The sequence below is a fragment of the Lemur catta genome, chromosome 4, assembly GCF_020740605.2.
Source record: "Lemur catta isolate mLemCat1 chromosome 4, mLemCat1.pri, whole genome shotgun sequence".
Classification (NCBI taxonomy): domain Eukaryota; kingdom Metazoa; phylum Chordata; class Mammalia; order Primates; family Lemuridae; genus Lemur; species Lemur catta.
In genome coordinates, this window is record NC_059131.1 from 23914706 (window position 1) to 23929582 (window position 14877).

The window sequence follows — 14877 nt, forward strand, 5'->3', positions numbered from 1 at the left end:
TTATGGAAGTACTATTTATTTAATGGCTATGATTCAGAAGCTGCTTGAAGTAAAATGAGATCATATTCTTCAGTAATCATTTATACTCTGCTTTTTTTTACCAATGGCATATAAAATAGTATTCACTATCATAATTCAGCTTTCCCTGCCCCATCTGATCCATTTCATATGTGCAACATTTTCTTTATCATAAGATCACATCTTGTTTAGTATGGTGAAAGTAGTGTATTATACATATGCTATGGTTTAAACGTGTCCCTCAAGGTTCATGTGTTGGAAACTTAATCCCCAAATGCAACAGCATTAAGAGGTGGGACCTTAAAGAGGGGATTAGGTCATGAGGCCTCTGCCCTGGGTAATGGATTAATGCCATTATCACGGGAGTGGGTTAGTTATCACCAGAGTATGTTCCGGATAAAAGGATGAATTTGGCCCCCTTCCCCTCTCTCTGTCTCTCTCGCTTTCACTCTTGCTCTTCTGCCTTCCGCCACGGCCATGTGATGACGCAGCAAGGCCCTCACTGGATGCTGGCCCCTCCATCTTGGACTTCTAGCCTCTAGAACTTCAAGAAGTAAAATCTCCGTTCATTATAGATTACCCAATCTTGAATATTCTGCTTATAGCAGCACAAACTGGGCTAAAACAACATGTAATCCAGATATGAAGCAAATTAATTGAAACCACAAACCTTCAAAGAGACCATATTATTTATGTCCAAACCAAAAAAATTGTGGGAAAAATGTGTAAACCAACTTTGTCATTGTTGCCTAAATTTCATGATAAACTGCTCTAACCTGATGTTAGGTATACTTAGTTCAGTCATTGGGGGTTAAAGTTAGATTACTTTATGTTTATTGTTATGGATTTTCATTACTTAGTTATCTCTTAAGCCTGTTAATTTAAATTGTGAAGATCTGTCCCTGTTCAAGTAGTTGTGCCTCTAAAGATGATTACTTGGCAGGAATATTTTCCTTCACCCCTGAATTTCTGGGAGGACATTGCATTGAACTGGAAATTGAAGAATATTGCAGTTTTCTGTCACTGGAGTCTGTTTGGAATTGCAATTTGATTTTCTTAACTGTGGTAGTTAAATCAGATTTCACAATTTTTAAATGAGTTTTTCTTTGTAGAACATCTGTTCTTGATAGTGTAGCTGCATGGTTGCTTTGAAGGAATAGGGATTTTTATCATGGTTAATTATGGAGGCAGGAGGACCCAGAACACCATGATTGTTACCATTGTGAAGATTATTGCTCCTGTGTGGGCTGAAACATTTCTCTTAAAAGTTGGTAGTCCTTTCTTTATATGAGCCTCATGACCTATATCATTAATTTCTAGTAAGGATTAAGGGCATGTCATAACAAAACCCAGGCTGGAGGAAAATTGGTCACAGTAATGTACTGTCAGAATTTGTACAGTGAGCCTTGCATTTGTGTTTGAATAATTTGAGAAAGAGTTGAGAAAGAGTTCCTTTATGGATTTTTTTGTTGTTGTACTAGTGGAATTACCACATTCTGCAGACATTATGTGTAACACCTGAACGAAGTCCATGGTTAGTAGTAGCAAAGTGTGTTTTGTTTTTTTAAACTATGTCACTGTTCTTAATTGCTTTTAATTATAGAACTAACATTTGCGTATTATAAAAAATGTAAGCAATATAGAAGTGGAAAGTAAAAAACAACAGCTTTCTTTTTCCCTTGCTTGCCTTCCAATCTCAACAATTCGTACGCTCTAGACTTCTTTTTACACAGAAACATAAATACACTAGCATAAATGGGATCATATAATCCATGTTGCTTTATACCCTTTTGCACTCTTATCGTAACAGCTTGATCAACTCTGCCTGCCAATACCTGTGAATCTGTCTCATTCATTCCAACAGTCACGTGTCACTCTGTTAAATAGAGGTGCTACAATTTGTTTAACCAATTCCGTATTTTTGAAGGTGTCCTTTAATGAATATATTTTTATTTTTAAATTGCATATTAAAAATTTCAATACTGCACATAATAAAAAAATCTAGTTCACGCACAAGGATTTTAAATGAAAGATATAAATCCTTCCCCAATTCCTAGCTCATTTTTAGCAGTTTCTTTTTTAGCTGTTATTCTGGTGGTTTCCATTATAACTTTAAATATTTATACTTCTTTAAATACTTCTGTTTCTTGATTTGTCAACTTTAGATAGTAGCTGGTGCCTGCATGCTGAGATTGACGAACTCATTGCACCTCTCATTCCTTCTTCCATTTTTATGTTATTTCTTAGTTGTTACACATTATTATTGTGTATTTTTGTGTGTAATTTTTGTCATGTGTTTGGTCTATGTGTTGATTTTTAAAACTTTAATCCAATTTTACAGCATTATAATTATGGTTATGTGTTTATTAATTATTCAACCAAATGGTGTGATTGGACCCATGGAGAAGAAAATACAGTGCTTTGTCTCTAAACCTTCATTACTGGAAGGAAACTATTACAAGAATCAAGGTCCAGGGAATTCTCCATTAATTTCTATTTTATTCTCTTTGCTAGATCATAGTCAGCTACCATTGTTTCTTTCCTCTCAGGTGTTATCTTTCTTGTTTTCCCTTTTGTTTTTTTGGTAACTTTTTCATATGAAGAATATGTATGCTAAAATTAGAGTCTTTGTAAAAAGTATTTTTCCATCATAATTTAGGAGTTTGGCTGGACTTTAAATGAGGTCATTATGTTTAAATATCTTCCAGCATACCTGTTTGTTGATAAGTGTAGCAGTCTGATTCTAGTCCTATTTTATGTTTCTTTTCTTCTTGTTTTGAAAATTTTTAGAATTTTCTCTTGATTCTTAGAATTCTGAATATATCTACATTTGAGCATGGTTTCTGGAGTCATAATAATAGCTGAGTATGCCTTGGACAAACTACTTAACCTTTCTGTGCCTCAGTTTCCTCATGTATATAATGAGAGTTTTTATGAGGACATATGAGTTAATATTTAAAGCAGTGTCTCTCAGGTGGCAAGTGCTTAGTAAATGTTAGTGGTCATGTTGTCATGTTGTTATTTGTCTCCTAGAGGATAAACTAGGTTCTTTAACTGTGAGCAATCATGTGTCTGTAGTTCAGAGGAGTTTTCTTCTGTTATTTCTTTAATTACACTTTTTCCTTCATTTTTAAAAAAACTTCTTCCTCCAATTCAGTTCTGCAATTGGAATATTAGAATACCTGTGTGGAAACCTCCTGGATCTGTCTTGCATGACTCTTTTCTTATAGGCTTTATCTCTTTGTCTTTTTGCTTGATTGTTATAGGAGATTTCTTCTGCCTTTTCTTCTGTATCACTGGTTTTGATCATTAGCCCAATTCCTAATATTCAGTCTATCCATGAAATTTTTTATTTTGACAATTATTTTTAATTTTCAGGAGGTCTGTATTTTTCTGATTGTTCTTATTCATAATAACCATTTCTTATTTTATAGATGCAATATCTCATTTAATTTCTTTGCATATTAGAATTTTAAAAATTGTTTTCTTTCCATGAATTCTTTCTTCTCAGAGGTGAATTGTTTTATATGTTCATCTTGGCCCTTCTTTTTCATAGATATTGCTTTTCCTTAAATGCCTGATGATTGCCAAAGTTGATCATATTGATGCTTAATGTGAATTCCCTCTGTAGTTATATGGGTCTCATTGCCTTAGAGGCTTTTCCTTTGAGTGGGAGGGCTGACTGCAGACTCTGCACATGTGGCCAGAGTGTGTCTAAACTAGCAGCCTTCTCTAGGATTGGCATGGATCTTCCCTCTACGTCTTCCTCTAGGAACCTGGACTGGGGATCTGAGGTAATTGGGCCCTCTTGCTGTGGTAATAAAGATGCTTCTCTTTTTAAGTAGCCCCCACACCTTCTGTTGCTTCATCCCTCATTCCTTTCCTTACGACAAGACATGTGATGTGAGACTGAGACAGTATCTCCTAGATGTGCAAGGTGGCAATATGCTTGAGCCTCGGAGGCAGAGTAGGCATCCAGAGGAGGCGGTAGCAGGACCAAGATCCCAAGTGAAGAGCCAAAAGTAAGAGATAGAGAGGACCTCCTCTCAGTGGGTGTCTGAAGTATAGCCAGTGGTACTGAGCTACAGAAGTCATACTCTGGAATACTGGAGCACTCTCACCAAAATGACAACCCAACAGATGAACTACGCATAGAGCAATGAACTAAACAATGTGTGAAATATTCTCATGTTGTTGAACTTAGAGGCTGCAAAAGATGCAGAAGGCTCACAGTGGTTAGGAGAGACACCTGTTCATCAAGAAAAACGTTAAAGTGTTTAAAGGATGGGATAGCAGGGTCAGAGAAAGATGTAACAACCCAGAAAATGGGTATGAGGTTGACTATGTGGGAAACTTACATTAGCTGTACGTCAAACGTATTAACAGAGGCCTCCTTTTATGCCCCTAGACCTAGCTCATCAGAATTGCCCACTGTTTGGCAGAAAGGAAGAGAGCTAGTTAGCTTAGGAGGATCATCTCAGCTTGAGAATAACGATGTAAGTGTGTGGTTCTCTCTAAGGGATGGGAATATGACTGTGAGAAAGAAGCACAAATGTAGGATGTAATATTTATTCAAACCAAGCAGGAGACAACACAGCATGTTCTCAGGTGCAGGTCAGGCCTCCCCAGGATGCCACAGTTTCCCATGAAGATGTCCAGCTATAGAGGATACCTCGCTATGGAGTGACAGTGCCAGAAGCTCCCCTTGGTATTGTCACAGGGGCAAAGGATGGTTTGTGCTGCCTGCCACCTCCTGTCCTCCAGCCAAATATTGATCACGAGGGCAAGTTTCCCTCAGCAGCCCCAGGCTTTTGACCTGTCTTAGCTGCCTTCTAAATTATGAGAGAAGGCTTGCAGAAGTTCACTCTTATCCCAGCTAATATGCGAATTAATGTACTTTAGGGTCATCATCATTTTTCAGGTAGACTGTTTGAATCCTCCTCACTTTCTCTCCTTACCACAGACTGGCCTCTCCTCTTTCTTGTGGCACCTTTGTTGAAAAATCAACTGACTATATGTGTTTATTTCTGGACTCTGTATTTTCATAGCTGTATTTTAGCATTTAGTAATTATATTATGTATGCTTTATTTGGAAACCTTTCCTTGACAGCTAGTGTATGAGCTTTTTGAGGGGTCAGGTTTTATATTTTACTTATTTTTATATTCTCAAAATGGGCACTCAATGGATGTTTGCTAAATATCGAGTTTGAAAAGAAATGAATTTTGAATTACCTACTTATTAGCGGGACTAATTGAGACTTAGCTAAAGTAAAGACTGAATTTTCATCTGGCACTTCAGTAATCTGAGAGCTGTAGAGACCAGCCTTTCTGGTATCATTCCAGTCCACATTCTCAGTACAGTAACAAGCCCCAGTGCCAAAGCTAATAGGAATAGGGCAGTCACTATGATCACATTGAGGTTAACAGTTCCCACAGGGCAGTAATTCACAGTTTAGTTGGTTGTATTTTTTTTTTTAAGGGAAGGGAAAAGAGATAAAGGCATGTCAGTTTTTCTTACTGGGTTTCCTAAGAAAATAATGAATTAATGCATAAATCACTATACTTTGAGCTCATAAGAAGAGGTGATAAGAGACTGGAGTTCGTGAATTAACTCCTTAATTAACTGGAAAAATGTTCATTCTATATTTCTCAACATAGCTTTTCCTTTATATTACAAACTGGTCACTTATTCTATTAATACATTAAAAACTTCTCTCCCATGTTTTAGTGATATTCATGTGCTCGATTATATTTTCACATATCGTTTTCACAAAAGTACATCCATATGCATTATATTTGGCAGACTTGGTATTGACCTTGATGTGTAACTGTGTGAGTGGAGAATATACGGCTGTCATATGGAGCCACTGAAGAAGGACTGGGAGGTGGAAGGGATGACAAGAGCTAGTCATTCAAGCTGACCTTGGCTGTATTTGGCTTGCCTAACGAGTGGTTATGGCTTCAAAATTTGAGAAATCACATTTGATTTTCAGACTTATTTCGAACATCCTTCTCCTAAATGTAAGGTGCTTATAATGGACAGATTGAAGTTTAGAGCTTTTCAAGACTGTTGACACTTTTGCTTCAGTAAAATTTAAAAACAGGTCTTAATAAGGAATCTTTTAGTTGTAAGGGACAGAAACCCGATTCAAAATGGCCATAGAAAAGGAAATTAAAAAAAAAAAAAGGAAATTTATTGGCTATTATAGCTGGGAGGGGTAGGGGTATTCCAGTTCAGAGATAGGTGCATTCAGGGGCTCAAAGAGATCATCAGCTCTTTCTCTTTCTCTGTTTTCTCACCCTCATTCTCATAACTCTGCTTTTTTTTGCCTTCTTAAGAATCAGGAAGTTTGTTGTCAGAATAGCAGCAGATTTCATTATCCACAGACTCCACAATCCAAAAGGGAAAGAGATCACGTGCTCGCTAAGGCCGAAGTTAAGCTTCCTAACCTCATGTGCTTCATGTGCCTTATCTGTAGAGTGGGGACAGCAGTCACGCCTACCTCATACCAGCACTGATACTCGTGAAATGCTTGGAATAGTGCCTGGCACGTAGTCAGTCTTCGATAAATGTGGACTGTTATATTCACTTTACAGGAGGGGAAGTTTAGGTACTGATTAAAAGCAAGCATGACTACCTAGGAAATCTGAACGTTGGGATAATTACAATGCTTCATGTGTAGTATTCTGGGTCATGCCATTGAGCTTTTCAAATACCTGAGATATGAAAATGTATTTTCCATTCTAGCTCTGTATTTCACCTGCATTAATAACAATGTGCATATGCATTTGAAAGTTATTGGAAAGTATATTAGGATTTGCTCATGACTGTGGCTGTGCTTTCATTTGTTAGAATAATTACAGTTATTACTGTTTATACAGAGCTATATATAGTTATTACCCTTTAATTAACTGTGTATTATTACTTTTGTTTACCATTTATATGCCAGATGCTAAATAATCTGAGTAAGTAGGCATTATCTATTAATACATTTTTACTGATGAAGAAACCGAGGGATAGAAAATTTAAGTGACTCATCCAAGGTCTTAGAGCTGAGCTAGAATTTAAACCAGGTCTACCTGATTTCGAAGTCCATGCTTTTATCTACCATGCCCTAAGGAAGCTAGGAGAACTGGCTTTTTAAAAAAGGAAACATGGTATCAGTAGAAGACTTGGCATAATCTGGAGGAAAGGAGTTGAATGAGCATAAGCAGGAAGAAGTGAATAGAGGGTTTTGTGAGAAAGATTTTGGTTGTAGAATTGAGCCTCTAAAGTCCTACAATTTAGGTGGAAGGGATAGGAAATGGAACACACACAATATCAGGATATGGTACTGTGTGGGAAAGGAACATGCAAATGGATGAGTGAAATCAGCTTCTGATAAGGCCAAGAAAGGGGGCTGCCCAGAGGGACGCTGATAGGCTGAATCCAGGATATGAGCTTCATGATAATAGAGTAGTAAAAAATATGCAATGACTAGTTCATAGATAAGTGGGATCAGAATGGGACAAGTGACATACAACATAAAATATACTTTATTAGTGATAGTGAAAAGTAAAAAACCCTGAAAGTTACAGAAAAGTAAAAAATAGTTAATAGCAAAGGAACTTATTAATAGGATGGAGTAAAATTATACCCATTTAAAGCACACTTCCAAAGGCACCAAATAATAACTTCAATTAGATTCTAGAGACACAAACTTGAGTTCTTTGGACAAGGTCAGATTATGTTGATTGAATTGATGCTTTAGTTTTCCCTGCAATAGCATTTTGTGTACAGCTTAACACCCTTAGGCAGCATTTCCCAAACTTGCCTGAACATACGAACATCACTTCCTGGAGTGCTTATGAAAATGTAGATCTTCAGCCTAGCTGTCAGAGCTTCTGGGTTGGAGTGTGGGTGATGGTTATGGGTGTGCTTGGGAAAGACTGCCTTAAGCAGAGGTAGCCTGTTAGTCTATAGCAGCTCCAGATGTTTTTCTGTCTCATGCCCAGGTACACACAGAAGAGAGACTAAACGGGCATTCACCAAGCTCTGGAGGCCAGTGCTGTGATTTAACAGGGGACTGGGTGGCAGCAGGAAATTTCCAGAGTGAGTGTTGAGGGCTGACTACCTGGGGCCAATTGAAATGGAGCTCTCTTAAGAACAGGTGCTTTCCATTTGACTGGGACCTACTCAGGAAAGTAGTATCTAATGATTATTAGACTGAACTATTTTAACTTTCAAAGAAAAGATAATACTAGGAATTTAAAATATTCACGCAGGTTTTAATAATCAATAAATATTTATTATTCTTTGCACTTTTGTAATATTTGCAAATTATAAACAGGCCAACTTGTGCTCTCATTTCCTAATCTCTTAAGACAAGATAATACATAAGAACTTTAAAGTACTTCCTTAAACACTTAGCGAGGTCCCCAGGAGAAGTATTGGGATAAAGTTGGATATGGGTGAGGTATAGGGAAGGCATGAGAGCTTATACATCTACCAATCTTAAGGCAGCAGTTCTCAGAGTGTGGTTTGTAGGTCAAAACTATCTTTATAATAAGACTGAGACATTTACCTTTTCACTCTGTTAATAATTGCATATTGGTGCAGAAACAGTGGGGTGGGGGGGTCAAACTGCTTGCCGCTTTGCTCAGATCAAGGTAGGGGCACCAGACTGTGCTAGTAGTCACTGTGTTTCACTATCACACATTCATAATTTTTAAAAAAAGACTTTTATATGTCTTATGAAGGAGTAAATATTATTTTATTATCTTTACCCTTGAGACCATGCCTTTTTAATATTCAATGTGTTGAAATTCGAAATGCAAAACACTTGTGCTGCTTGCGTAAGTTCAGTGCTTGTCTCAAGAAAAAGCTGAACTATCTGTTTTTTCCTTGGAACACTGTTTTAATTAGAAAGAACTGCTGACAGACAAACTGTAGGTATTTGGATTGGGATATCTGACAGGAATTTCCTCAAAAATGAGTGAAGTAAGCTCACCAGTTCAAGGAAAATAATTGATGGTGTTTATTAGCAATGATACAATTCTGAGCTTCGAAGAAAAAAATGAGAGTTTTGGAAAACTTGAATCTGCAACTGTGAACGCGACAGCTTCCTAATATTTCAAGTATTGGGATAAGAGTTTTCTGATGCGATTGGTGGTGATATTAATGCATGAAATTTTTTGGTTTTATATGAAATGTGTCACCATTGGGAATGTAAGCTTATTATCCAAATGACTGATGCATGATGTTAAAAAATCAAGCCTGGGTAAAAACGATCTATTCAAAGTGCAAGGTAGACCAGTGAGTATTTTTGTTTTTTTATTTTAGACCAGTGGATTTTAATGTAACAGAGTATTTAATGTGATGAAGAACAGTTCATTGATAGGATTTCAAATTCCACATTGCAAGTAACCTTTAAGAAACCACCATATGTTGAATTTTGGTGTAGTGTCAAAGAATAACATCCACAATTAACTGAAAAAGCTCCTAACATTCTCCTCCCTTTTCCAACTACATATCTGTGTGAGGCCAGATTTTCTTCATAAACTTCAACCAAAATGTCATATTGCAACAGATTAACTGCAGAAGCAAATCTGAGAATCTAGCTGTCATCTATTAAATCAGACATTAAAGAGATTTGCAAAATTGTAAGACAATGCCACACTTTTCAAGACTCTTTTTGTTTTGTTTTGGAAAATATAGTTATTTTTCACAAAAACATGCTATTTATGTTAATATAAATCTGTTGTTTTAAAATGAATTAATAAACGTTTAAATTTTTCTTGGTTTAAATCTCTAATATGGTAAATATTGATAGATTATAACACACAGAAACAAAAACTCTTTGGAGTCCCTCAATAATTTATAAGAGTTTAAAGGGGTTCTGAAACCAAAAAGTAGAACTGCTACCCCAAGGTGTGGCTGATTAAGGGAGTGTTCCGTGACGTCCATGTGGGCATCCTTGAGGGCTGCCTCTTTATCTTCATCTCTTCACTCTGGAATCACATAAGTTAGTAGACCCAGTTCCTTCCAGTCCACACCGTAAATTCTGTCTGTGTTTAGGACAGAAGCAATAAGTGCACATCTTCTTGACCAGGTCACACCCTGACTCCCATATTACGGGATTTAGGAGAAAAAAAGATGATTAAATAAGAGTTCTCAATATTTTTCTATGAGCAGCTATTCTGTTTCCATAGATCTGACCATTGTCCACGTAGTTATGACAGAAGGTTCTAGTGAAGCTGCCAACTCTGGTCTTTGGAGTCAGACAGGCTCACCTCTTTCATGGCTTTATGACTCTGGGCAAGTCATTTTCATCTCTTAGAGCTACAGTTTCCTATGTATGAGGTAAAACTGGGTTAACAATAGGTTTAATGGTATTGTTGATACTTAGGTGTGCTAATAGATTTTAATTGTCATTCTCCCTCTTCCCACTGGAAATTTTCTTGGCTTGGGGGTTTGAGGTGGCAGTTAGCTTGAGGACTCTATTTGTAAATCATAGCTGAATGACTGCGGACTCTTGTCAGAGAAACTGTTCAGCCCAACTGTTGGATATATTTGATTAAGTACATATTTTAATAATAAATCTCATCTTCTCCCCCCACACACACACACACACAAAGATTGCACAACAAAGCAAGTATAAGGTGATTTGGCATATGATCAGTCATACGTTTTAGATTATCAGCTAATTCTACTCGGCTCTTCAGAAAGCCAATAAACACTTGGAAATCATGCTAGTGAGAATGAATAGCTTTCAGGGAAAGGGCAGTTCCTTTGGGACTAGCTCTGCTCTTTTGGAGATGTATGTGCCATACTTTTAGATACAAGCTCATAAATAAAGTCTAAATCATACCAGACCTTGTTCTGAATTGTCCTCATGTACTAAATCACTCTCCATAGGCTAATTTTAAAATATAGTCTTGATCTTCTTGGTTCTTCTGGGAAGTTTTTACTCTACTGAAAACAGAGCATTGGAAAAAGAGGGACACTATTGCTTTCTAGAGTTTTATTCTTTTATTCCCCATTCCATAGAGATATCCCCTGACCTGTGGTACAGTGGCTCCTGGAAGATTTGGCAGTTGTTATTGCATGGGGTCGGGGGATCCATATGCACAAATATGTTTTCTCAAAGGACACTCAAAGTATAAATGCTTTTTAAGTGGAGTTTGGGAAAAATGATATTGAAAGGGAGTTTTAAAACCTGAAAGCAGTCTCATGTCACAGTAGTCCATGCAACATGGCATCATGTCTGGGCTGTGCTCCAGAGAGCTCCTCATGCTCTGCTTGTTATCCTTTCCATTTATCCACATCTCTCAGTCACCCTCCCAAAGTAGACTCTGTCTTGCTTCAAACCACTCTTGATGATTGGTTTATGGTATATTCACTAGCCCGCTTCATTTTTTTTTTTTTTTGAGACAGAGAGCTCTGTTGCCTGGGCTAGAGTACTGTGGCATCACTGTAGCTCATAGCAGCCTCAAATTCCTGGGCTCAAATGATCCTCCTGCCTCAGCCTCCCGAGTTGCTGGAACTATAAGTGAGCACCACCACGCCCAGCTAATTTTTACTATTTTTAGTAGAGATGGGGTCTCACTCTTATTCAGGCTGGTCTCAAACTCCTGGCCTCAAGCAATCCTGCCTCAGCCTCCCAGAGTGCTAGGATTGCAGGCGTGAGCCACTGCGCTGGGATCCTACCCCCATTTTTGACATTACCATCTGTCCTCAAAGACCACCTCTTCATACAGTTTTTACTTTATGAGCAAGTGCCCATGACTTTCAGATGTAAAATTCATGAAATTTAAAAACTGGAAAGAGAAAATACATAGGTGAAAGTGTAGGGCACACTGCTTTAGAGACCATTTCCCTAAATTTCTGGGCTTATGTGAAAGCTTGCAAAGTGCTACTTTCTCACTGAGCACATTTGTATTCATGTTTATGCACAGAAATATACACAGTAGTATTGAGGCTTCACTTTCACGACATTCCATTCTCCTAACATTCTGCTGATTAATGGGGCACTTGGTTTGCTTCTAACAAATGTACATGATACTTGTGTTCAGCTAGTGGGGCCTAAAATTAACCAACAAACCTCAAATGCTTGAAATAAAACAAAATACTCTTGATAAAGCCATGCTTATAGACATTTGGAAACACAAGGATCATTTAAAAAATCATCTCATAGATGAGTATCATTGTAATTAAATGACCTGCCATTTGAGGGTGGATCTAGAACAGAATCCAAGTGACTTCACTTGCCCGCACTGTGTTTCCCATTTACTATACCTGTAAAGGACTCCAATTTGGTTGAATATGATGCAATTATCTCAGAATGAGTTTCTAGAAATCATCTTGCTCTGAGAAACCTAGAGATGTACTGTAACAATAACCCTGTATTTTTAGTAAATCAGCAAATAAAAAAAGTATGGTGAATCCAGTAGAAGAAATGGGCAAATAACAGTACAACTATCACCTCTTACTTTTGTATATTAATGTAATATTCTTAGTTTTTATTGGTAGGTAAATCTTATTTAGATGGTTATCATGGCTAAGGTAGGAGGAAGTTCATTCTGTGCAGGAGTGAAAATGGGCTATAGTTTTGTTTTTTATCTTATCCTGTACATGGCTTAATCAAGTTCTTATATAGGGACTTGTTCATGGTATCCAGTTCAAATGAGTGTTGATTCTCTGCACTCTCTCTAAGTGGTCTTTGCCATTTTAAAGAGTATCCAGGACTATTAGAGACACTTAGACACTCTAAGATCATCCAAAGTATCTGAGAGTATCTGAAATATGTAATAAATCTGCTTATTAATAAATCAGGAAATACTGAGCGCTTAATATGTTTTAGCTGATTGCAGTAACTACAGCAAACATGAGTTTTGTTTGAAAATAATTTTTTTTGCATATGATTAGGTCTTTTAGTAAAAGGAAATTTGACAGTGTTGCTTTTGTTTATGTTATTACTAAATGAGCATTAGTTATTTTTGTCCCCCTACCCCGTTTTGATTTTGCCCTCCTTTTCATGAAGTAGTTCAGTGATCTCTTTATTTATGTATTGTAACCATATGTATTCAGCCAGACATTCTTCTTCTCTACTCTCCCTCCCACAACTAAACAGCTTTGGGCAGAAGCATGCAATCTTTTTGCTATTAAGTTACTGTGAAGTAAGGCCAGAAAGCTTTAAACATATTTTGAATGAGATGGTTTAGGAGTCTGGTTATGTCTCAATTTGTTCTGACTGACTTGGTTGAATAACATCTTGGATTGTCAAAGAAGTGTTATGTAATGAACGTTTTCTCACACTTGTGCTCATTCTACTTGTGCTCATTCCTAGGCTAACAAAAAAATCTCCCACCTAGTATAATAAAGAGAACTCACAATTTAGGAGCAGTTTTCTTGCTCAGAAACTGGTCTCCTTGTCTTAGGTTTTTACAAGGACATGGTAGATTCCTGTCCTTTTCTTTCTTCTAAGCAAATTTGGACTTGCTACCTCTTATACTTTTTTTAAAAAAAATTCCATTTTTAAAATTAATTTTGTAAAACTTTGAAACAATTTCTGACTTACAGAAGAGTTGCAAGTACAGTGTAACTGTCTTTTGTATCCTGAAGTTTTGGAGAGTAAGTTGCCAACATGGTGCTTAGTCATCCTCAAATACAACAAGGACATCCTCCTACCTAACCCAATATGTGCATTAAAAGCAGAACATTAGCGTTGACATATTACTAACATCTAATTCTCATAAGAGAGGTCTGAGAAAACTAGTCAACTGGCAAACAATGAAAAATGTGAGTACTGTATTATAGAAAAAAGGTCATGATAATTCACAGTTGAGAGAAGGTATAAGTATATAATATCAGAAAAATATGTGTATTTAACATAAACTGATTGGCAACTGAAGAGGCAGGAGAAGATGAGCATGGTAATGGGGCTGCTGTCCATGTGTTTGTCTAGGAATTCCAGAGTGTGTTTGCATTCACTTTGATTCTGAATGTATGAGCTCTTTTAATGGCAATCCCTGGACCACCAGATAGTGCTGGTAGCCTTTGCCATAGCAGATGGCCCTGGTATCTTTTCTCAGAGTCAGCCATCTTGGTCTTGTTGGTCTGCTACTTGATGTAGCTTCTGAGAGTTTAGTTATTTACTACCAGTAGAGGAATTTCAGTACAAGAGGGATTCTTTAATGAACATAGCTTGCAGCTGCCCACTGCACCACCCAGATGGTCTTGTGTGAGTGAATGTCCAGCCTTACTACTCTGTTGCTGAAGAGTGAGAGAACCTGCTCTCTGTGACTAGAGGCCTACTTTTTTCTTTCACTTTATTCCTGAGAAAATAATCCTAGATGAGTTCTTCATAAATTTTTTTTCTGATTTATATTAGAAAGTGTCATTGTCAAAGTGGCATTATGCTGTGAAATAGATACACTAAAGAACAGTTTTTCTTAGAAAAACTAAAAAGGCTTACCAATAAGGCTAGTTCTTTAAATGAACTATTATAGGAAATCTTAGTTTTAAAACTATTTTCCTGTTCAGTTTTTAATGTACATGTTTCTATAAGTGTTGATAAACTGTAAAGTTTTTTAAACATTTAAAGAAATTTAAGAAAAAAATTCACACATCACCTTATCAAAATGACTTGAGTTCTTTATTGTTTATATGTGCATTTATATAACTTTGACAATAAGAATCTTGTTTTTATTAAAGTTATTACACGTATATATTCTGATTCTGATATGTGTTTTTAAGGCTCTCGCAGACCAATTTGAAGATGAAACTACATCTGTATTGGAACGTCTGAAGATTTTCTATTGTTGTCAAGTACCACCTCACTGGGCCATTCAGGTATTTTTGTTGTTTGTCATTAGGTA

The 14877-nt window shown here is 36.9% G+C and overlaps 1 protein-coding gene across 2 annotated transcripts in view; it reads left to right on the forward strand.

The window, feature by feature from the left end:
• TTC27 (tetratricopeptide repeat domain 27) overlaps positions 1-14877 on the forward strand; it is a 139564-nt gene that overhangs the window by 59284 nt on the left and 65403 nt on the right. For both annotated transcript variants that reach the window (XM_045549351.1, XM_045549352.1), the window contains exon 11: positions 14756-14851. In XM_045549351.1, the coding sequence (XP_045405307.1) occupies positions 14756-14851 (96 nt within the window). The remainder of the gene's footprint in view (positions 1-14755; positions 14852-14877) is intronic.